General features: G+C 32.3%; 2 protein-coding genes across 3 annotated transcripts in view; one reads left to right on the top strand and one right to left on the bottom strand.

Annotated features, from left to right (window-relative positions):
- Positions 1–17,730, bottom strand: part of LOC134707143 (protein white-like) — a 37,165-nt gene extending 19,435 nt beyond the window's left edge. The window contains exons 1-10 of one of the 2 annotated variants that reach the window (XM_063566681.1): positions 17,610–17,730; positions 13,032–13,396; positions 12,109–12,157; positions 11,444–11,630; positions 9,953–10,024; positions 9,281–9,379; positions 7,464–7,630; positions 6,728–6,799; positions 6,241–6,343; positions 4,538–4,639 (exon numbers count right to left, since the gene is read on the bottom strand). In XM_063566681.1, coding sequence (XP_063422751.1) covers positions 4,538–4,639; positions 6,241–6,343; positions 6,728–6,799; positions 7,464–7,630; positions 9,281–9,379; positions 9,953–10,024; positions 11,444–11,630; positions 12,109–12,157; positions 13,032–13,344 — 1,164 coding nt within the window. In that variant the 5' untranslated portion in view covers positions 13,345–13,396; positions 17,610–17,730. Of the gene's footprint in view, positions 1–4,537; positions 4,640–6,240; positions 6,344–6,727; positions 6,800–7,463; positions 7,631–9,280; positions 9,380–9,952; positions 10,025–11,443; positions 11,631–12,108; positions 12,158–13,031; positions 13,397–17,397; positions 17,457–17,609 lie in introns of those variants that run through there. The other variant, XM_063566680.1, reaches the window with a different exon arrangement.
- LOC134707145 (neuropeptide receptor npr-1-like) lies at positions 285–1,916 on the top strand. Its single transcript, XM_063566682.1, has one exon. The coding sequence runs from the start codon at positions 732–734 to the stop codon at positions 1,884–1,886; it is 1,155 nt and encodes a 384-aa protein (XP_063422752.1). The 5' UTR covers positions 285–731; the 3' UTR covers positions 1,887–1,916.
- Positions 17,731–23,157: the final 5,427 nt, after the last annotated feature.

Raw genomic sequence — 23,157 nt, 5'->3', positions numbered from 1 at the left:
TTTCTAATTGAACGATACATAAAAGTCATTGTATTAGCAAAGATTATTACAAGTGATATGCTACAGAAGCACCAAAAAAGAATCCAAAATTTACACAGTAAATTTTAACTAAATATGTTAGATCTATTGCCTCATACCTTTCATAAAACAATTACAAACTTTAAATTAACAAATCGTTATGAAAATGATTTAAGAATTACATATTTGTCGTCTAAGATTATTATAGGTTGAATAAAATAGGAAGGAAACAATTATTGTATATACGTCACTCACATAAAATCAAAAGTTATATTGGTGTCAACTGTTAATTGTTTCACATTAAAGATGCTATAATTAATTAACATCAATCATTAAGTGTTTTTGACATTTTGCAAAAACTATCAATTATGGAGAACATAGACATAAAACTTGAAATAACTGGAAATCAGTGAATTCTGAATAAATTCTCAAATAATTGGACTAAATATATTCTATCATAATTGGACTAAATAGATTCTCTCATAATTGGACTAGTTAGTTTATCTCTAAAATGGACTAAATAAATTCTTTCATAATTGGACTAGGTTGATTATCTCATAATTGGACAAAACAGATTCACTTTTAACTGGACTATCAACCCTCATATATCACATTTAGTAAGACTGAAAGTATGTACACTTGTGAGTTCAAACATTGAGCAGGACAAAACTAAGGCGATTAACAATTTCTTTAACAATATAAACTTGTTCAAAATGGACACAAATTCAACAGATTGGATTATGATTAATCCATCAGCAGAGCAGATAAACAAGAAATTATCATCTGCTCTTATTCCACATATTGTCATCCTTGGACTTTATATATTCATAGCAATAGTTGGTAATAGTACTGTAATACATGTCTATCTTTATAAGATGAGGGAATCGACAGACAGCCGCTTTTTCATACCGTGCCTTGCTATAGCTGATATTCTGGCTTGTACAGTTGGAGGATTTTGTGGTATTTATTTGTCAATTTACATTGTGGATTTTAACAGTGATGTGGGATGTAAAATGATATGGTATTTAATGACAGCCATTACAAGCGGAGCTGCAATGATCTTGGTCTTCATTGCTTATCACCGTTATACAAAGATTTGTAAACCATACAATCATACAAATCTAATGGAAAAGAAAATAACTATTGTGATTTGCTTGTATGTTACTTCTTTTGTCATTTCAAGTCCACTTATTTTCACATCAGGTGTGACAACATTTACCAGAGGTAACAGTACGTTTCACACTTGTGAAAGAATCAGTGAGGACTATATCGATGGGATGAAATATAACATTGCTATAGGGTATACAGTATTTGAAGCTTTAGTTGTCATAACCATTGCTACACTGATGACCATTTGCTATACCAAAGTAGGTTTAAAGCTTTTCCATCATTTTAAACAGACGAGTAGGAATTTGAACAGTTTAAAGACATCAAACATAGAAAATGAAGAACATAGTCGGGACTCAGTTGCCTCTATAGATTCTCAATTAAGTGTTGAAATACATGAAAATAAGCCATCAAACTCATCTAATACCACTGCATCAAAACCTTCAAAAGAAACAGCATCCAAAAGGATAAAACGCAAAAAGGAGAAATTCAACAGGAAACACAAGTACACCTTTATTTTCATTGCAATATCTGTTATATGCATTGTTACATATACACCCCGTCTAATTCTCATGATCATTGAATCAGCAGATAGAAAATTTTGGTTTATTTCTACCAGTAATTTGTCTTTGTTTCCTTTCTTGAAATTTCTAAATAGGTTTTATATTGTAAATAACATTGTCAATCCTTTTCTTTATGCCATGTTTGATCCTAAATTCAAAAGATGTCTAATAAATATATTTACTTGTCAAGAAACTTAATAAAACTTGTAAATTGAGTGTGGAAAATTACTCTTGTTTTCTTTTTTTATTAAATTAAAACTAAAGCATATACATGGTCCAGGTTGACATCAGCCTTAATCTTGATCTTTAAATATAGTTCATATAATTTTAAGATTAAGACAGTTTTTTTTTTACTTTTTCAAAGTTTTGCATCTTACTTTTTTGAAGAATTAATACCAGTTGCTAATGATAGCTTGTGTTGTTTCAACTTCCAAACAAGGGTCCAAGCTCATAAACTCTGCAATAAATCAAGACTGCAACCAAATAACATGAAAAAGTTAAAAAAAAAATCTAGAGTTCCACTTAACTTTGAAACAAAAGAAATATTTAAAAATAAGGAGATGTGGTACGATGGCAAAAAAAGACAACTATTCTATAGAGTCCAAACAATAATAATACTAACACTGATATGCCTGTACTCTTTCATGTGTCTTTTAAAAATTGTTTCAAAGCATAATCTTTTATTCTAACAACAAAAGAACAACTTTTAAATTGCAACATTGATTGAACAAAAATGCATGTGTTGGTGTGCTTAGCATACTGTTACCGTTCTTACAGACAAAACAAATGCTCATTGGTTAAAACTCATTCTGCCACATGCAACTCTGTTCATTAGCACTTCAGAATCAAAACATTTGAGGTTATTCACATTGAAAACTTCACAAAAAGGAAGTATGTGTCTGACAGATAAATAGGTACATGTTAAGGTGATACCTAACACTACAGGGAGACAACTCTGTAAAATCAGCTTAACGTTTTAATTACGTTGTATTGCTAAGGGAATATTAAGCTTCTCAATGATAAAAAAAAAGTGTTTGTCAAACTGCTATATAACCAGTGTAATTTTTCTGATAAAACGGTTGGTTCAAATTTTTTGAAATTTTGAAATTTTTGTCAAGGGTAATTTTAAGAAAATTAAACAAGCTAAATTTATTTTAGTTAAAGTGTTGGGTACCACCTTAAAACATTACAACTCAGTAAAGCTGCTGACCAAGTATGAAGCCTTTTTATTCAGTGGTGCTTGAGATCAATGTCAATTATACTCATCATTTAAAATAATTTAAATTATTGACTGTTCCATTAAGTAGTTCTTGAGAAAAGAGTGATGTTATATTTTAAGTGCATTTAATTAACCCTAAAACAAGAATGTGTCCAAAGTACACGGATGCCCCACTGGCACTATCATTTTCCATGTTCCATGGACCGTGAAATTGGGTCAAAAGTCTAATTTGGCTTTAAAATTAGAAAGATCATATCATAAGCAGCAAGTGTACTCAGTTTCAAGTTGATTGGACTTCAGCTTCATCAAAAACTACCTTGACCAAAAACTTTAACCTGAAACTCCCATTTTCATTTTCTATGTTCAGTTGACCGTGAAATTGGGGTCAAAAGTCTAATTTGGCTTTAAAATTAGAAAGATCATATCATAAGCAACAAGTGTACTAAGTTTCTAGTTGATTGGACTTCAGCTTCATCAAAAACTACCTTGACCAAAAACTTTAACCTGCGGACGAATGAACAGACAGACGGACAGACGAACGAACGGAGCCACAGACCAGAAAACATAATGCCCCTCTACTATCGTAGGTGGGGCATAAAATAGTACTGGTATTGGGAAACATGAACTCTAGGTGTCCTACAGATTACAAGAATGGTCACACATTAGACACATTAGAACTCATTACTCATTGAGTTGTCAAGCTGATGACTTATAAAGTAAGGAGACTATTTGTTAACCAATTGTTGAGAACTTGGAATGGAAATTTATCTTGTAGAATCAGACAGACAGACAAAGAAGATGCAATACACGTGATGCAATATAGCCGAATATAATTACCAATTCACATAGGACCAACAAAAGGTGATTTATGAGTTTGAATGTCCCTCTGATATCTTTCCACTTCTCTTACTGTCATACTGCCTAACTGGAGAATTGTTTACCTTTCTCATTTTTAAATATATAGAACTGAAAAAATTGTGAAAAAAAAATGATTTGCACATTCCATTTGCCTGTGGCATTTCCTAATTGTAATATGACCATGATAATCATAATCATGGCATATAATAATGCAATTTCTGTCAGTTAATTACTGCAGTAATTATGGCTAATATAATGTTATAATAATAACGGTACCAACTTAACAAAACATAATATATATAGGGTGTTTGAAGAGATAACTAAATTAACAAAGGACCTTAAGGATAGCCAAAACTGGAAAGGGAAGTGTAGCTTCCTTTATAAAGGATGATAACATGAACCAGTATGAACTTATTACTTCAGGAAAAGGTTGTACAATGCACCTGATGTATAACCAATACACAATTTCCTATCTACATCCTCCTAATGAGGTAGTTTTAACATGTGTTTATACTTTATGTCATACTCAGTTGTATTCAGTCTAAAATAAGTTGCTGATAAAAAAAATATGCTTTTTTTTCTGTCCAACAAAAGCAGTATATAATGACAATTATAGAAATCCATATTTATGCCAATTATACTCACTAAGAATAAAATTAAGTCTTGTTTCAAAGGGTATATTTGTTACCATGCCAGAAGTTTTTTATGACTATTTTGTTTCTTAACGCCACATCAGCTCACAATGACTATATCAAGATGATATTTAACTTACCAGGTTTGTCGTGGTAACAGGGTTGGTACCATTGCAAACGATATCTGTTTCCTTGGTTAACTCAACTGCATGTTTACTTTTGGAAAATGCATCACAAATTTTCTGCAATACAAAGATGACTAGTGATATCTGTTTTTATCTCAAAATCACAGTGTGTTTTAAACCCTGTTCATAGAGATATACGGTCTTCAACATGGTGTCAGCATCAATATATATACTTTTCTATATCTATTTCACATATAGAAGCATTGTTATGTTGACAATATGGTTTAAAAAAAAATTCATTACTAGTTATTCTGTTTTAACCTTGCTTCTTGTCAATAGCAACATATAGGGACCACTTACTTATATGAGGCCATGTTATACATGTTATACTCTATGTTAGTATGCAACTTCTTAAAACAGCTGGACACAATTAAACTAATGTACTACTGTAAACCAACATATTTTCGTGAGCGATTTATTTTTCGCGACTTTCGCGAGTAGAAAAATAACACGATTATAAATCGTCGCGAATATGTCAATCTTTGAACTTTCCTTAAGAAACTTCATCAAGTTAATCAGATAATCACGAAATTAAATAGCAGCAAAGTGGTCAAGAAAGGGTAAAATGCGAAATAAAGTATCCACTAAAATAAGTTGCTTTACAGTATATTACAACATTGACTTTGTGTCAACCATACATCTCTTAGATGACCAGGGTATAAAACTCACTGTGACTTTCAGATGAAAAACACAGCAATTAAAGCACTGTTCCTTTTATTTTGTGAATTTTTTTTTTGCTGTGCATGTACTGATTACGTGTCATGGATGGATTCTCAATATCTGTTGTCATTATAGTATATCTTCTCTAGCAATATGGGTTAGAGTTTTTCTATCTCCTGAGCCACCAGAAGAAGTGGATAATAGTTATCAAAAGTACCAGGATTATAATTTTATACGCCAGACGCGCGTTTCGTCTACATAAGACTCATCAGTGACGCTCAGATCAAAATAGTTAAAAAGCCAAACAAATACAAAGTTGAAGAGCATTGAGGACCCAAAATTCCTAAAAGTTGTTGCCAAATACGGCTAAGGTAATCTACTCCTGGGGTAAGAAAATCCTTAGTTTTTCGAATAATTCAAAGTTTTGTAAACAGAAAATTTATAAAAATGACCATATAATTGATATTCATGTCAACACCGAAGTGCTGACTACTGGGCTGGTGATACCCTCGGGGACGAAACGTCCACCAGCAGTGGCATCGACCCAGTGGTGTAAATAGTTATCAAAAGTACCAGGATTATAATTTTATACGCCAGACGCGCGTTTCGTCTACATAAGACTCATCAGTGACGCTCAGATCAAAATAGTTAAAAAGCCAAACAAATACAAAGTTGAAGAGCATTGAGGACCCAAAATTCCTAAAAGTTGTTGCCAAATACGGCTAAGGTAATCTACTCCTGGAGAGCACTTATTTCCTGTGAAGCCAGAATAAACTTTATATCATACTGGAGTGTCCTGATCTCAAATTCATTACCATCTCTGTCAATGTAAATTATATATAGTTTGACCAATGACTGTCCATCCAAATTGACCTATCTATTTTATTTTGGTTTCCCATGATAAACAGTTTTGAAACTAAATATTTTTTCATGATATATCATTAACTTGTTAGAAAATATATTTTATCAGGCGAAAAATATTTTCTATAATATCTTACCTCCACTCTCTTCCTACAACTATCTAGTTGATCAGGTAATATAGCCATTGTCATAATGAAGTAGTCAGCAGGATTGTAGTTCACTGGACATGGGTAACCTTGCCTGAAATGGTAATTCTCATTTATTACACTACAAACATCTTTCCTTATTAATTACTTGTAAAACGTGTTTCCATGGAATTTTTTTCTAGGTAGTTTCAATCTAATCTTGAATAAAAAGAGAATGAATTTAAATAATTTAAAAATACAAACACTATAAATCATGAGATTTTTCTTCTATATCTATTTTTTTTTTAGAACTACTGACTTTTTTACTACATCACACTGAAACATTTATATGTATTGTAGGCTCAATGTTAACATACACCTTGAAAATTTTCTAATTTTGAAATTCAAAAGGATTCAACTTATGTGAAACTTGCATAACTATATAACCATCTCAAAATATAAAACCTACTTTTTACTTTCTCTATTATTTCATACTTACTCCTTGAAGAAATCTAGGCCTTCCTTGGCAGGTCCCATATAAGCTGTTCTTCCCTCTGCTAGCAATAATAATCTGTGGGTCAAAGGGAGACAACTTATAAGAATTTAAATATCAAGCTTTTAATCATTTTAAAAATTGTAAAATAAAATAGGGCCTTCATCAGATTTTGAACATTAAATACAAAGAGAAAATTTAGAGAAAATCAAGTGGGTCATGGGTTGACCAATGCCTATATTTTTGTTCAAGTTGCTTTTTTTATATATATTAATAACTTAAGGAACTGAAGGACGCTTCAGGGTGAGGGAATTTCTCGCTACATTGAAGACCTGTTGGTGACCTTCTGCTGTTGTTTTTTCTATGGTCGGGTTGTCTCTTTGACACATTCCCCATTTCCATTTTCCATTTTATTTTAAAGCTAAAAAAAAAGTCAATAGACCATGACTGAGTAATCAAATTGTTTCCACCAAACGTTTATGCTGTTTGGAATTGTACCACATTTGACAAGAGATTTTTAACTTCTTGATCTACTGGCATCAAACAACAATCCCATTTGCACAGTTAGTAAAAATTATTGTCTCTTGTGATATCAACCGTTTAAGCTAAAATTGTTTTCCCCTGCTATGTTAGAAAAAATGTAATTATGTGTAAAAACGCATAGGTTTTAAATGCTAAACTAAAAAAAAATGTTTCTTTAACATGACAAGAGAGATAATCACATTCTCCCTTATTTACTTACCGATCAAACATATCGTAGACCTCTGAAGATGGTTGATGTATGGTACACAATATTGTATGGCCTTTGGCTGCCAGGTTTTTTAACATATCTACAATATTCATGGCCATGTAGGAATCTAATCCTGAGGTAGGCTCATCACAAAATAATAAAGGTGGGTTTGTTAGTATCTGAAATATAAATACATTTGCATTCAACTTTCAATTATTTTTCATAGTAATATCTGCCATAATTGTTCATTTCAATAAAATTGCATATTTGAAACCTTCTTTGGAAAAGACAGAGAGTTAATCTTGAACATTTTGGCTGCTCCGTTTAAGTCCTTGTATTTTCTTCTATTGTTACAGGTTTCCAAACTTTTGGTTTTGTTTGAACCAGTTGAAATCTATTGAAGAAACTGTCAAACATATCATTGTTTTACAATATGACAAGGGAGATAATCATGTTGCTTTTTAATTACTTACTGATCAAACATATCATTGTTCTATAACATAACAAGGGATACAATCACATCTCTTTTTTAGTACCTAACTGATGGTCAAACGTACCACTTTTCTATTTCATAACAAGGGAGATAACCACATTCCTTTTTAGTATGTAACTGATCAAACATACCTCTTTTCTCTTACATAACAAGGGAGATAATCACATCCCATTTGTAGTACCTAACTGATCAAACGTACCATTTTTCTACATAACAAGGGAGATAATCACATCCCTTTTTAATTACTTACTGATCAAACATAATTTTATGTAACATGACAAGGGAGATAATCACATCCCTTTTTAATTACTTTCTGATCAAACATACCATTTTTCTATAACATAACAAGAGAGATAAACAAATGCCCTTTTAATTACTTTCTGATCAAACGTACCACTTCTCTGTAACATAACAAGGGACATAATCACATTCCTTTTTAACAACTTACTGATCAAACAGGCCTCAGAACACAATTATTCTTTCCCTTGGCTACAATGCATTTTTTTATTAAAGTCAATTTGAATTAAAAAATTTGCACCGCTTTAAACATAAAATAAATTTAACTGCTTATAGACCATTATTATTCTAATAAAATATGCTTGTCCCAGGACAATCCATGAGTGCTTTTTCTTTTGAGAGCCGTATTGACATGCCAATGGTAGGGTTTGAATCTTGAATAAATGACGAAGGCTTATTTCTACCCTACTTTCATTTTGGCCAAATTACTACTTTCACTTTCAATAATATTTTTTTTCCACATGTTTTACTTATTTCAATATATAGGCAACTGAAAGGACCTCTTAAATAGTAAACATTTCAAAGATAACAGTAGACAGATCACCTAGGAAGAAATACCCCATATAATAATTAGGAACTATATTCCTAGACCATGAACAAAGGCAATTAATTGTGATCTTAGGCCAACATACCACTTTTCTATGACATAACAAGGGAGATAATCATATTTCTTTTTAACTACTTACTAATCAAACACAAAGTTAACCTCTAGTGATTGGTGATGAATGGTACACAATTAAGTATGGCCTTTGGAGAGCAGATATGTTAGTTTTCTCAATTGAATTGTTTCATATTTTTTTAATTGCTTGCACCCACATCATTTGAACTTAGGTGGATAGTTGTTCCATTGGCAATCATACCTCATCTCCCTATTTTTATAATTTAAAATCAATTTGTTGTGTTAAATTGATTAACATCACATTGTAGTGCATGTGTATGTCTTACCATTCTGTTCTGTACATAAAAATCATCAAATTACAAACTATTGTACATTCAAAACTACAACATACTTTTTAGAAAGATATACAAATGATTTTACCTCTGAAGCGAAAGAGAGTCTCTTCATTTCCCCGCCTGATATACCTTTTATCCTTCCTGGAGTACCAATCAATGTGTTAGCACACTTCGATAAACCTAGCTGCAACAAATAACATACTTGTCATACTATTGTAATGAAAAGCAAAATACTTTTTTTGCTGTTTATGTTTATCTACTCTTGTAATTATAATTCTGAGAGATTAACCCTCTAGCCCCACCAACCTCTCAAAAAGTATTAAAACTTAACTTTAATAACATCATACAGCTTGGTACAAATGTCATGAATGTAGAACTGGCATAATCTATATATGCAAAATATTATAATCTCTTTACTCATAAGTGAGAAATTCACATGACAAAATAGTTCTACACGCTTTTCAAGCAGTCACTAAACCATGAAAATAAGGTAAACATAAGGTATCTTTATTCAAATTCAGTTAATTTTCTTCATTATTTAAAAATATCTAAAAATTAATATATTCACTTCAGATTTAAAAAAAATGAAACTAATTATATTTCAATGACACAGAAAAAAGAATGGATCAAAGACTAATAAGACTTAATTTGGAGGCAACTTCATTTAAAAAAGAATAAAGTTTTTTAAATGGTGGTTCATTGATTCAGTATGGTATGGAAGCTGTTCACAATCCATCATCTGTCTTTTATCCTTTACCTCATGTATAACCTCTTCCACTCTTTCCAATCTTCTACTTTTCCTTATTCTTTTGTCCATCCTTAAAATGGCCTGAAAATATATTTAAAAGGCTTATATAATTAGAAGTAAATTTATCATAACTCCCTAAATCTGTATAGCTGCAAATGTATTGACTGTAAAATATCAGATCTGTCTTTTCCAAAAGTGTGTTTGATAAATTATTAAATATCATCAAAATAAACAAGAGGCTCTCAAGAGCCTGAATCGCTTACCTGTTATTTTTTTGCTTAAATCTTTCATCAATGATTATTTTTGCTTTTTAATATATATCAATGGGTGGTTTAAAAATGTCATTTAAATGTTCATCGTATCTGTTATATTTTCTTCAAAAGCAAATAAATGCATTTTACCCATATGTTCAATTTTAGCCATAGTGTCTTTGTATCTTGACGTACAACATGTACAAGGAAATAAAATAAAAAAATTATACTAGATTCTTTTGAGAAGATTTTTAAAGTTTAAAAACATAAACAACTTGTGTAAAATTGTCCTTCATAGTAACTTTTTTCTGTAGATTTTACTTTGCTGTTTACAGTCTATATCTATCTATAATAATATTCAAGATGTTAACAAAAACTGCAAAATTTCCTTAACACTACCAATTATGTGGCAGCAACCCAACAAAGGGTTTTTCAATTTGTTTGAAAATTTCAGGCTGATAGATCTTGACTAATTGAACAATTTAACCCTGTCAGATTAGCTCTAAAAGCTGTAGTTTTTGAGATATAAGCCAAAAACTGCATTTGACCCTTATGTTCTATTTTTAGCCATGACAGCCTTGTTTGTTGATGGATCAAAACTTCAGATACAATTTATAAACTAGATACCCTAAGACACCTTCAGTTAAATTTTGAATGTGTTTGGCCCAGTAGTTTCAGAGGAGATGATTTTTTAAATAGTTTACGATGACAGACGACAAGGACACCAAGTGATGGCATAAGCTCACATGGGACCCAAAGGGACCCCGGTGAGCTAAAAATGATGAACCAAAACATTTCATTATAATGCTACTATGTGATTATCAAAATTAGAACTTGCACTCAGATATCTGATACATATATATATATATATTAACATGCAGATTTTCCTGATATGGCAATAAATAATCTCACATTATCATCCTTTCTTCAAAAATCGCAATAATTAATGCCTGCAATAATTCCATTTTTTTTTAGTTTAAGATCATATATATATCCATCTGTAACAACAATAAACCAACTTAATTAAGCAGATACTTCTTCACTCTAGCATCGACTAGGCCATCGTTCCCAATTTCAGGTTTGTTTAATTTTCCTATTTGCAAAGTCATGTAACAATGGGTTGCTCACAAAAATCAATTGTCTTACAGTATGTGTGACTGAGAAGTCAGTTTAAAACAAAAATCCTATAAATAAAAAAAGAATGTGTACAAATAAAAACAATTTATTATCTCCTGTTCTGATTACATACCCTGAACTGTAGGTGTTCCCTGACTGTTAAAGCACCTATAAATATATCATCTTGTTGGACATATGCTGAGACGTTCCTGATACTTCGTCCAATTTCTATCCCATTGACTCTCACGTCTCCTTGTACTACAAGTCTCCCACAATTCCTGAATGTTAAGATGTTCATAAGTGTTGACTTTCCAGCGCCACTGAAAAACATCAAGTATATTTATTGTATATGTGTCCAACACCAATAAATCATCAATTATACTGGTACCTTACTAATAATTGTAGTTTGATGAACAAGACCGACACATAATTATATAGGTATAAAAAAGCTTGTGGTGACTGCTTGATCTTATAGATTAAGGTAAAGACCAGAAGACCACCTGTCATTAAAAGTGGTGTAACTGTTATTCTGAGGGAGAAATGAAAACTCTCCATAAGTTTTTCTGTGGAAGTCAAAAATGCTGAATCTGTTGTCACAAGTTTGCATGACTTGTTTCCTTTCTTATTGTCTTTTTAAAACTTCTTTTTAATGTCATTTCCACATTTTCTGATGAAAATAGCTACACTAGCTTTTTGTGCTGCTCAATCTTTACAGCAGTACTTAATTGACTAACATGACTAATATGTATTCCCCAGATATTTCAAAATAAAAGTTTGGCATATATATATAATTCTTACCTTGCACCCATACAAGCCATCAATGTTCCTGGTTTCAAAATTCCATTTACTGAAAGAGAATCATGAACAAATGTTAAAGGTATTTGGGGTACTTGTTATTTTTGGGATTGTTTTATTATTTAGAAAGGTTTCTCAAAAACCCCAACTGTTTTACATTATGATAGTATTATTTGTCTGCAGCATTTCCTAACATTAAAATAACAATTTCACTTTTTATACCTTTGCTCAACAATCGCAATAATAAATGCATGTAAACATTTCTTAATTTATAGTAATAAAATCAGACTAAATGATATACCATTCCATAGAATTTTTTTAAGCATTTTTCGTGTATTCTATGTGTAGCACCCACTATTTTCAGGAAAGATTTTGAGCATTGATGTAGGATTTATGTATTCCATGTGTAATACTCATCATTCTAAGGAATGTTTCTAGTATTGATGTACTGCTATGGATTCATTATTATTCTTTGGATACCAATTTTTTCGTGATTTCGTGGTTGTCTGGGAACCGCGAATTGAAATGTCTAACAAATACAAATTTTTCTATAGGAATGTATGCGTACAAATGTAAACCACAAATCAAATATATACAAAAAATTGAAAGTGTTTCGATATCGATTTAGATCCACAAAAATTGGTACCCATAAAAATAGATAAATCCACATTATAATGTTTTCTATGTGTAATACTCACCACTCCTATGAAATTATTGTGTTTTTTTTTGGTTCAGTCACATAAATCTACATGTTTTCTTTAAATGTACTTTGGTATCTATTGTTTTTTTGTTAAATACCTATTCAAAACATTATGTCACAATCGTTGTACATCTGTAGCTTTTACTCAATAAGTATCTACTGTTCCTAAAAATAAGTTTTGGTATGTCTATTAAAATTTATCTCTTGAGACCTACTAAGTACCTACCATTCCTAAGAATACGCTTTGGTATAGCTGCAGGATTACTTCCACGACAACATTTCTTGTCTTCGGGTATAGAGTACACATTGACATCTTTCCAAGAAAGTGTTATTGGGTCAACAGGGTCAATAACGCTGGTCCTTGGCTTCTGAAGGTAAGTTTCTCGCATATTTTTGGGTGGTTGAGATCCATCATATGGTTGGTATAAATCATTATCTACATAGATTGTCTCTTTTACAGATCTACTGTTTTGATCAATATTTACATATGTATGAGAGTTGCTATCGGCAGACAGTAATGGAGATTTCTCAGACTCCATCCTAAAGTTTTGTTTTTGTATTCAAGGGCAAACAGTCAATGCATTCTATGTTCTGAAAATCAATAAGAAATAATGTCATTAAATGTGCATCTATTCAATACAGAATTAATGTTATTGCATTGACTATGGCTAACAGGGCTGTGATTTTGTATTCGTTTTTATTCTATAGCTTAAGTCACCACTTCAGTTTAATCATGTATATCTATTAGGCCAAATAAAAAAGCATGTGTGTTTCCTGTTTCCCTACCTACCCTATATTTTAAGCTTAGAAATAGCCTACCCTAAAGTTTTTTTGGTCATTTTTCAATAAGCACTGTTAAAGTCAGGATTTCTCTCCCATAGACTCAATGTAAAAAAAAATGGTAAAATAAAAAAAAATCCCTACCTACCTACCCTATTTTTTTCAAAGAGGAAACAGGAAACACACATATTATTTTATTTGGCCTTATATAGTTATTTTATAAAATTTACTATTTGCAAAACTATGTATTATTCGTGATAATAATGATGTTTTTGTCCCAGGCCGATAACCATTGATAACCCTGGCCTCACAACTTTTAGGAACTTTTGGTCCTCTGCAATCTTCAACTTTGTATTTGTTATGGCTTCCAAACTTTTAACATCTGAGCATAGTTTTGGGTGGAGGTAGCGTCTGGCGTTTTTTAACCTGCTACCTTTTGATGGCTATTATTCATTTGTTTTTCTGTCCTATATTTTCTCCCATTCATCTGTTTGTTTATTGTAACCCTGTCATGTAAAGTTGTCATTTTAATGTTATAATTAGAACTGCCATTAAAGCGGGAGGTTTGTCATACCACAAAACTAGGTTCAACCCACCATTTTTTCATAAAATGCCCTGAACCAAGTCAGGAAAATGACCATTGTTACATTATAGTTTGTTTCTGTGTGTGTAACGTTTTAGTGTTGTGTTTCTGTTGTTTCGTAGTTCTCTTATATTTGATATGTTTCCTTCAGTTTTAGTTTGCAACCCAGATTTGTTTTTTCTCTATCCATTTATGAATTTTGAACAGCCATATACTACTGTTGGCTGTATTTATTTTTATTATTACGGCAAAAAATTCCTGTTCTGTTTCCTGTCTCCCTACCATAAGTCCTTTTCAAGCCTACCCCAACACATTCTATAAACATTTTTGGTCACTGTCGAAGAGACAATTTTGTAAAGCATTAGTAAAGTGTAGCTCATTTCTCTACATGTAACAAATAGTCTCTATGAAAGTTTCAAATGAAATATTATTATTTTAACTTCGAAATCTAGCTACCCTTTTTTTTGTATGGAGGCAGTAAACAGTCACTAATTTCACACAATGTCTTACATGAAAAATACTTTTAAGTCATGAACATTTCAATATAAATTACATGCCCCCGCTAGCATATAACGTTATAAAGGAACATAACTCAAGAACTGTAAACGTGAAGCTGCCAAAATTTGAACCTAAACTGAGTTAAGTGATAGTAAGCATTATATACACATTGCATTAAATTTAGTTGAGACAAACTAAAGTTAGAGAAATGAAACGAAAGTTCAGCAATTTTTCCATTTGTAAAGGGTGTAACCCTAGAATGGTAATCAAAGTGCTTGTAAGCACTAAATAGTAAAGATTGCTTTTATTTATCAGTAGGAAGTAAAATTGAATATTGCATTGTATAAAACATTGGGTTTAGTTGATTCAACTACCATTCCGGACAAAGAAAGATAACTCCAATTTTCAAAGAAGATTTTAAAATGACATAATATATATTTATAGAATAGCAATTTTTTCTATTGTTAAAGGGCATAACTCTTAAACTGTAAAAGTGACTCCACCAAAATTCAAACTTGACCTGTGTTTTGTGGTGACAAGCATAGTGTATAAGTTTCATAACATTTGATTGAGAAAAACTAAAGTTAGAGAACAGAAACCAGTTTTGGGACATATGGACATTCCTATGGACAGTCGGACAAGGTCAAAACTTGATGCCCCCTCAGCTACAACTGGGCCATAAAAAAAGATATAAAAATTGTTAAAAGTTTTTCAAAAGGTGTATGTTAATGATCTACTATATGGAAAAAAATCTTCCAATACATAAGAAATACACAAAAAACAAAAATGAATATATTTGAATGTATACAACAGATTATGTTGGTATTGTCAAAGAGACAATATGATATATATGAAAATTCCAACAAAATAAAATAAATAAAAGAGAATATAATGCACGGACCATTTTGATAAAAAACTAGACGAAAATTAATAATATACCAATTATAGCCTTTGTCAATACTGGCTATATCGACCCATTTAAGAGGAATAAATCGACCTCAGGCTTTGTCCCCAGTCAATATACTTCTTTCAGGTCAATTCATCCACGGGGGGGTCTCTTCCTATATAAAGGTATATACATATGTGCAGCTGGAATGGGTCCCTTTTTTGATCCGTCAAATATATCAATGGGGTGCAATTTTACCGAGGAAATATATCAATAGGTAGTAATTGACCGATTGTGATATATTTGAGCTGATAAATATATGAATGGGTTATGATTTCGCTGTGAAATATATGTGTAGGTAGGGATTTCACAATTATTCAATATATGAATGGGGGGTGTTTTTAAAATCCCAGCTGCACACCTGTACCCAAAATCCCATGTTGAGACCCCCCGTGAATTCATCCTAATGAATATACCTCATACAAAGGCTATGGGTCCTACTAAAATGCGCCCGGGAGCGCCCGGGTGAAGAAAAAGCGCCCGGGGAAAAGAAAAAGCGCCTGGGGAATAACAAATAGCGCCCGGGAGAAAAGAAAATGCGCCCGGGGAAAATGTATAGATATTTTATTGGCCAGAGACAACTTTGTGTCGATGAAATAAGTTATGTACATCGATTTTTTTTTAAATTTTAGACAATTAATTTGCAAATTCAGATAATAGACATTTATAATAAAGCACTATTAAAACAAGTATGAATTTTTCAAAGTTTACAATAATATATGAATACTATTTCGAAAGACAGATAATAATAGATCACAGTTTATGCGGAAGATTTATAAAATGTGAAACTTCAAAAGACATGTTTTTCAAAAACAATATTAAAATGAAAAATGTAAAAAAACAACTTAAATTTCACAGATAAATATTTATGTAATAAAAATTAAAAGAGTTACACATAATAATTCAGCAAAAAAGCAGTACTATACATGTACAGTAGTTAAATGAAGGGGGTAAAAAGCAGGAGTTTGTTTAAATTCAAATTATGCATTAAATTCCTGATAAGCATATATATATAGACATTAAAACAGTCAAAGTTTTAGTTTTAAATTATAAAAAGATAAAAACAACACTTTCGATGTAGCATCGTACATATCCCAATTTATATTAAGGACAAAACAAGCAATGATTTTTTTTAAGGAAAAAAAATATTGTTATAAAATATTATTATTTTATTCCCCCGGGCGCTAATTTTCCTTTCCCGGGTGCTTTTTCTCTTCCCCGGGCGCTTTTTCCTTTCCCGGGCGCTCTCGGGCGCTTTTTAGTAGGACCGAAGGCTATAATAGTGTATTTTATCATCCCAGAGAAAACTTTTACACAAGTAGTCCAGTGGAGGATCCAGGGGAAGGGCTCTGGGGTTTGGGGGGGGGGGGGGGGGGGGGGTCCCCATTGTCTGGATGATCACTGCATTTGAATGGGGACATATACAATGTATAGTTGGAATCCCCCTTTTTGAAATGGCTGAATCCATCCCATCTTCGCTAGCCAAGGGTTACGATCCACTCCCGCTCTCTTCAGTGAAGAGAGCGGGAGTGGATCGTAACCCTTGGCTAGTGAAGAGAGCGGGAGTGGATCGTAACCCTTGGCTAGCGAAGATGAATCCACCCCTGTAGTCTCAAATGATATCTATATATTGGGAGTCACTGAGAGGAGGAAAACAGATGTTTTTAAAACATGTTTAAACATTTTGTATAAATAATTTAAACATTTTTTTAGCTCTTATTTCAAACAGGTTATATATATTGTCAATATGACAACTTGATGATTTTAAGCACAAGCAACTTTCACGTGTTATATAATGTCTATAGTATGAACTTAACAACATGTCATGCGTGTGTCAACAATATTTATAGAATCATATGAATACTGGTCAATACTGTTTTAGTGTTGTTGTTTTGTTAAAAATAAAATTTGTTCATTTTCTTTTACAATTTGCAATGTATTTATAATATTCCTGTCTGCATTCAATCATGGAACTTATTCAATATTACAATCATTACCTTTTTTACAGTCTTTTGCTTGTTGTAAATAATATGTTTTTATACTGATACTTGATCAGTGAACTTTATATTAGGTCAACCTTTGTACTGATATCACGTGTTCTGTTGAGTATATCTCCCGCCAAAATGCAAATGGTTTCACTTGTAGTCTACAACACTCAGACTAGATTCTATTAGTTTAAACAAGTTACATATTTATTTATAGTGGATTGAGAAACAAGTTTTGCAACTTATATTAATTCCTTTCCACTTTGCGGGTGTGAGTGCTGCCTTGTAGCGGCATTAGCCTGCTCTTTAAAGTTTTTCGAAATCTACAAGGGTGTCTTTAACGTACAAGAGATATGACTCTCTCATAACACGGGTCAACTATTTATCGTCCCCTTCCGACTAGTAACGTTTCCTCAAGACCATACTCGCAAATGGTGTCAAGGGAGAGTCGAAAATTCATTCCCAAAAATGTTCATCCAAGACGGAAATCGAACACGGAACCTTTGTGTTAGTAGTCCAATGCACTAACCACTACACCACGGCTCTTATGTAGATTCTATTTACGAGTCCCGGTGTCCTCATGGTGTTTCTAATTATCTGATTACTTTGCCGTTTTAATAGTGATTAATTTACTAGACCAACTAAATTTATAATAATTTAAATGTATTGCTGTATATTTGATTATTAGATTATCTTGTTTAAAAAAATATTCATTAGTAATGATAATGTGATTATAGATATCATTATGTTGGCCGGCAAAACAAATGTGATTATATATGATTACTGGGAAAACCTCAGGAAGGACCTCATTTATGAGCGTATGGATGGAGTTCCTTCATTTCAATTCTTTATCTTCAAAATAATGGCTATGTGTTCTGGACGTTGCTCTTAATTTTCATGATTTTTTTAGGTGATTACTCTGCCCTGAGACTACTATAACACAGTTATAGTAGTCTCAGCTCTGCCGTTTTGATAGTGACTACCAGACAAAATATTTCATGATAATTTGATCTTTAGATAATATATAGGGCTGTATTTTTAATTATGTCATTATATTGCATGGCAGTGTTAGATTATATTGAACAAAATAATTTGATTGATAGCATTGGAAAACTTAATAGACATTTTCTGACTCCGCCCCCCTTTTTTTTAATTATATGGTTGTTCCCTTATGTGATTACTTGGACATCCACATGAGGGACCTCATTTGTGAGGGTATTGATGGGGATGCCTCATTTCTGCATATTTTTTTTAATCTTTTATCTTTAAATTAATGGCTTTACTGTATTCTGGACCGTTGTTCGCAGTCTTTTCTATTATCAGTCATGTTTAACAAATTATCTTGCCATATTGCCCATTATTCTCTATTCTGTAACCCCATTCACACAACTCTCATTAATTGATTCATTGGGAAGCACGGCAAACGTTGGCCGAAGCACATTTTCAGTGTATGAAGCTAAGGAAGGCATGTCCATGCATTTTCTTGTAAAACTATCATGTTTGTATTCATTGTGTAATAGTCCAGTCTAACTAAGATTTAACCTCAAACTAATTGCAACCGAAAATGATTTAGTTCTAATCTATAGCATTATGCCCTGTATATACACAGAAAAAAGTCCCATTAAATCTAAGTTGAGGAAAACTGTTACTCAAAATCAGCATTTTTAATTTCCTATGGAAATTAACTTTGGAAGGGGAAATAACTCCACAAAAATTGGTCCTTTTTTTGGGTCAGTTTTGGTTGATTTCTTGAAATTAAAAGGACATGTATATAAAGATAGTGATTGATCGATTAGTAAAGTAACGAAAATGAATTTGTTCAGATACCACATTCAAGTTTTAAAAATCAAAATACCTATTTCTCGCTTTTTGACTTCGTCAAGGCGAGACAAAAACAAGAAACGAAAAACGTATATTACAGATGTTAGAATTATTGGTTGATTGAAAACCCTATGGAGTGCCTGTTGATATAAGCTTTATTTCTGCTAACTGTACATGTACAATCATCTTTAAATACAGTATCTACTTATCTATTTACCTACTTATACTTGCTCGGTGATTAATGATTAAATAATATACTAGTATATAACCGCGAGTCCAGCACATATATTAGTAATGTGCATCAGATTAGATTAAGAACTGGGTGAAACATCAAGAAGTCAATAGGTATAACTGTTAGCGTACTTTCATCATATACACTGCAGCAAAAAATGATATATTACATAACTTGTATTGCCCGTCATAGATATCTTATTTTCATCATTACACAAATATGATTTTACAGAACAATAAATATAAGCAATTTTAAAGCAAAGTCCTCGCATTGATATTTATGTTAAAACAATTGTAAAATATTAGAAAATAAAGTTGAGAAAATGGATAATTTAACCTACTAAATGTGGGTGATTTAAGAATGATCTAAAAAATAAATGTCGAATTTTAAATTGACTAAAATTCTTCGGACGACATCACAAGTAGGTTGACTGTTATGGAATATCAGGTTCACAGATTACAACGAACATGTTCCAGTTGTCGAAACCACAACTCAAATTCTTATCTCGTATATGCCATATCAAATTAGATTTACCACAATGTTTGTACTTACCATGATGAACAACACGACGGGTGTCACTCGTAGAGCAGGATCAACTAACCCTACCGGAGCAATTGATGTCACTCAGCTTTTTGGATGGGTTCTTATTGGCAGTCTTTAATTTTTCTATGTTGTGTATTGAGTAATGTTGTTCTGCTTATCATTGTTTTTCGTTTTTTTTTTTAATTTTTTATTCGTCACGGAAATGAAAAGGCCCGAAATGACAAATGTAAAACAATACAAACGATTAAACTAACGGCCTAATTAATGTACATAAAATGAACGAAAAACAAATAAGTAACACAGCAGCAAACGACTACAACTGAATTACAGACTCCTTACTTGGGATAAACACATTCACACATATAAATGTGGCGAGGTTAAACATGTTAGCGGGATCCCAACCCTATCCTTACCTGGGACAGTGGTGTAACAATACAACATATGCACGAACTATAAGAATCAGATGAAAAGGCTTAATTTAGATGGATTCAAATAGAAATACCTCAAACAAAACACACAGAGGGAATGCGGCCACAGTTACTGACAGCTAGTTCAAAGCCAATAACAACTTATTTATAAGTGAAGAGTACACACGCTGAAATGTCTTGCCTGTTTTACTATAAACCATTGATATTATGTTGATGGTCCTAAATATATAAAGCATTACTACAACTATCACATAAACTTTAACATGATCCGAGAAAATGAGGTCAAAGTGAGATAAACCAAGCGAGAAATACATGTACATCTTGCAATCGAACTTCAATACCCCAAATAAAGTTGACCAATTGCTTTATATCTTGCCACGGTTAGAAACAGACTTAACCAAGAAAACTAAACATTGACCAATGAACCATGAAAGTGAGGTCAAAGTCAGATGAACTATGCCAGGCAAACATGTACACCTTATAATCAATATATGCATAAACTATAACTTACCTATCGCTTATAATATCTAAGAAACAAACGTAACCATGAAAACTTTACATCGACCATTGAACCATGAAAATGAGGTCAAGGTAAGATGATAACTGCCAGACAGACATGATCACCATACAATCCTTCCATACAACAAATATAGTTGACCTTTTTGCTTACAGCAAAACACAAAAAAACTTAACGCGGAGCAATGAACCGTGAAAATGAGGTCAAGGTCAAATAACACATACGAGACTGACATGAGTATGATGATATATTTTCATACACCAAATATAGTTGACTTTTTGCATATAGTATTAGAAAAAAATAAAAAAAATAAAAAAAATAATGACGACACTTGTCAGTTGGACATGTACACCTTACAATAATTCAATACACCAATTATAGGAGACCTATTGCTTATAGTATCTGATATATGAACTTGACCATGAAAACAGAAATACCGTGTTCACTGATACAAGAAATGAGGTCAAGGTTATATAAAACTGTCTGACGGACATCAGGACCTCGAAAGGTGAATCTAAGCACATTAGATCTGATTTGATCATATTAAGAAAGAAATTAGCATTACCTAACAACCTTTACTTTTTCAAGTAGTCACTGAACCATGAAAATGATGGCTAGGACAATGGACATATGACAGACGGAAACTTTATAACATAAGGCATCTATATACAAAGTTAGTATGAAGCATCCACATTAGTCCATCTTCTAAAATATACAGTGCTTTTAAAAGAAGTAAGCTAACGCCGCCGCCGCCGGATCACTATCCCTATGTCGAGCTTTCTGCTACAGAAGTCGCATTCAAGGCTTAAGTTTTGTTTCTTTGTCTACTTAAAGACTACGACCATATATGTTTGGTTGTGGTTTTGGTTCTGTTTCTACTTGAATACTACGCGACAACACATGTTTGGTTGTGTTTTTGATTCTGTTTCTACTTGAATACTATAGCGACAACACATGTTTGGTTGTGGTTTTGATTCTGTCTCTATTTGAATACTATAGCAACAACACATGTTTGGTTGTGTTTTTGGTTCTGTTTCTACTTGAATACTATAGCGACAACACATGTTTGGTTGTGGTTTTGATTCTGTCTCTATTTGAATACTATAGCGACAACACATGTTTGTTGTGTTTTTTGGTTCTGTTTCTACTTGAATACTATAGCGACAACACATGTTTGTTGTGTTTTTGGTTCTGTTTCTACTTGAATACTATAGCGACAACACATGTTTGGTTGTGTTTTTGATTCTGTGTCTTCTTGAATACTATAGCGACAACACATGTTTGGTTGTGTTTTTGGTTCTGTTTCTACTTGAATACTATAGCGACAACACATGTTTGTTGTGTTTTTGATTCTGTGTCTACTTGAATACTATAGCGACAACACATGTTTGTTGTGTTTTTGGTTCTGTTTCTACTTGAATACTATAGCGACAACACATGTTTGGTTGTGTTTTTGGTTCTGTTTCTACTTGAATACTATAGCGACAACACATGTTTGGTTGTGTTTTTGGTTCTGTTTCTACTTGAATACTATAGCGACAACACATGTTTGGTTGTGGTTTTGATTCTGTCTCTATTTGAATACTATAGCGACAACACATGTTTGTTGTGTTTTTTGGTTCTCTTTCTACTTGAATACTATAGCGACAACACATGTTTGTTGTGTTTTTGATTCTGTGTCTACTTGAATACTATAGCGACAACACATGTTTGGTTGTGTTTTTGGTTCTGTTTCTACTTGAATACTATAGCATCTTCTAAAATATACAGTGCTTTTAAAAGAAGTAAGCTAACGCCGCCGCCGCCGGATCACTATCCCTATGTCGAGCTTTCTGCTACAGAAGTCGCATTCAAGGCTTAAGTTTTGTTTCTTTGTCTACTTAAAGACTACGACCATATATGTTTGGTTGTGGTTTTGGTTCTGTTTCTACTTGAATACTACGCGACAACACATGTTTGGTTGTGTTTTTGATTCTGTTTCTACTTGAATACTATAGCGACAACACATGTTTGGTTGTG

Source organism: Mytilus trossulus, chromosome 2 (assembly GCF_036588685.1).
Source record: "Mytilus trossulus isolate FHL-02 chromosome 2, PNRI_Mtr1.1.1.hap1, whole genome shotgun sequence".
Lineage (NCBI taxonomy): Eukaryota > Metazoa > Mollusca > Bivalvia > Mytilida > Mytilidae > Mytilus > Mytilus trossulus.
Note: the sequence above shows the minus strand (reverse complement) of the source record. Positions and strands in the feature narration are given on the sequence as shown.

Excerpts from the sequence above, each read along its gene's own strand:
- LOC134707145 (XM_063566682.1), top strand. The coding sequence starts at position 732 with ATGGACACAAATTCAACAGATTGGATTATGATTAATCCATCAGCAGAG.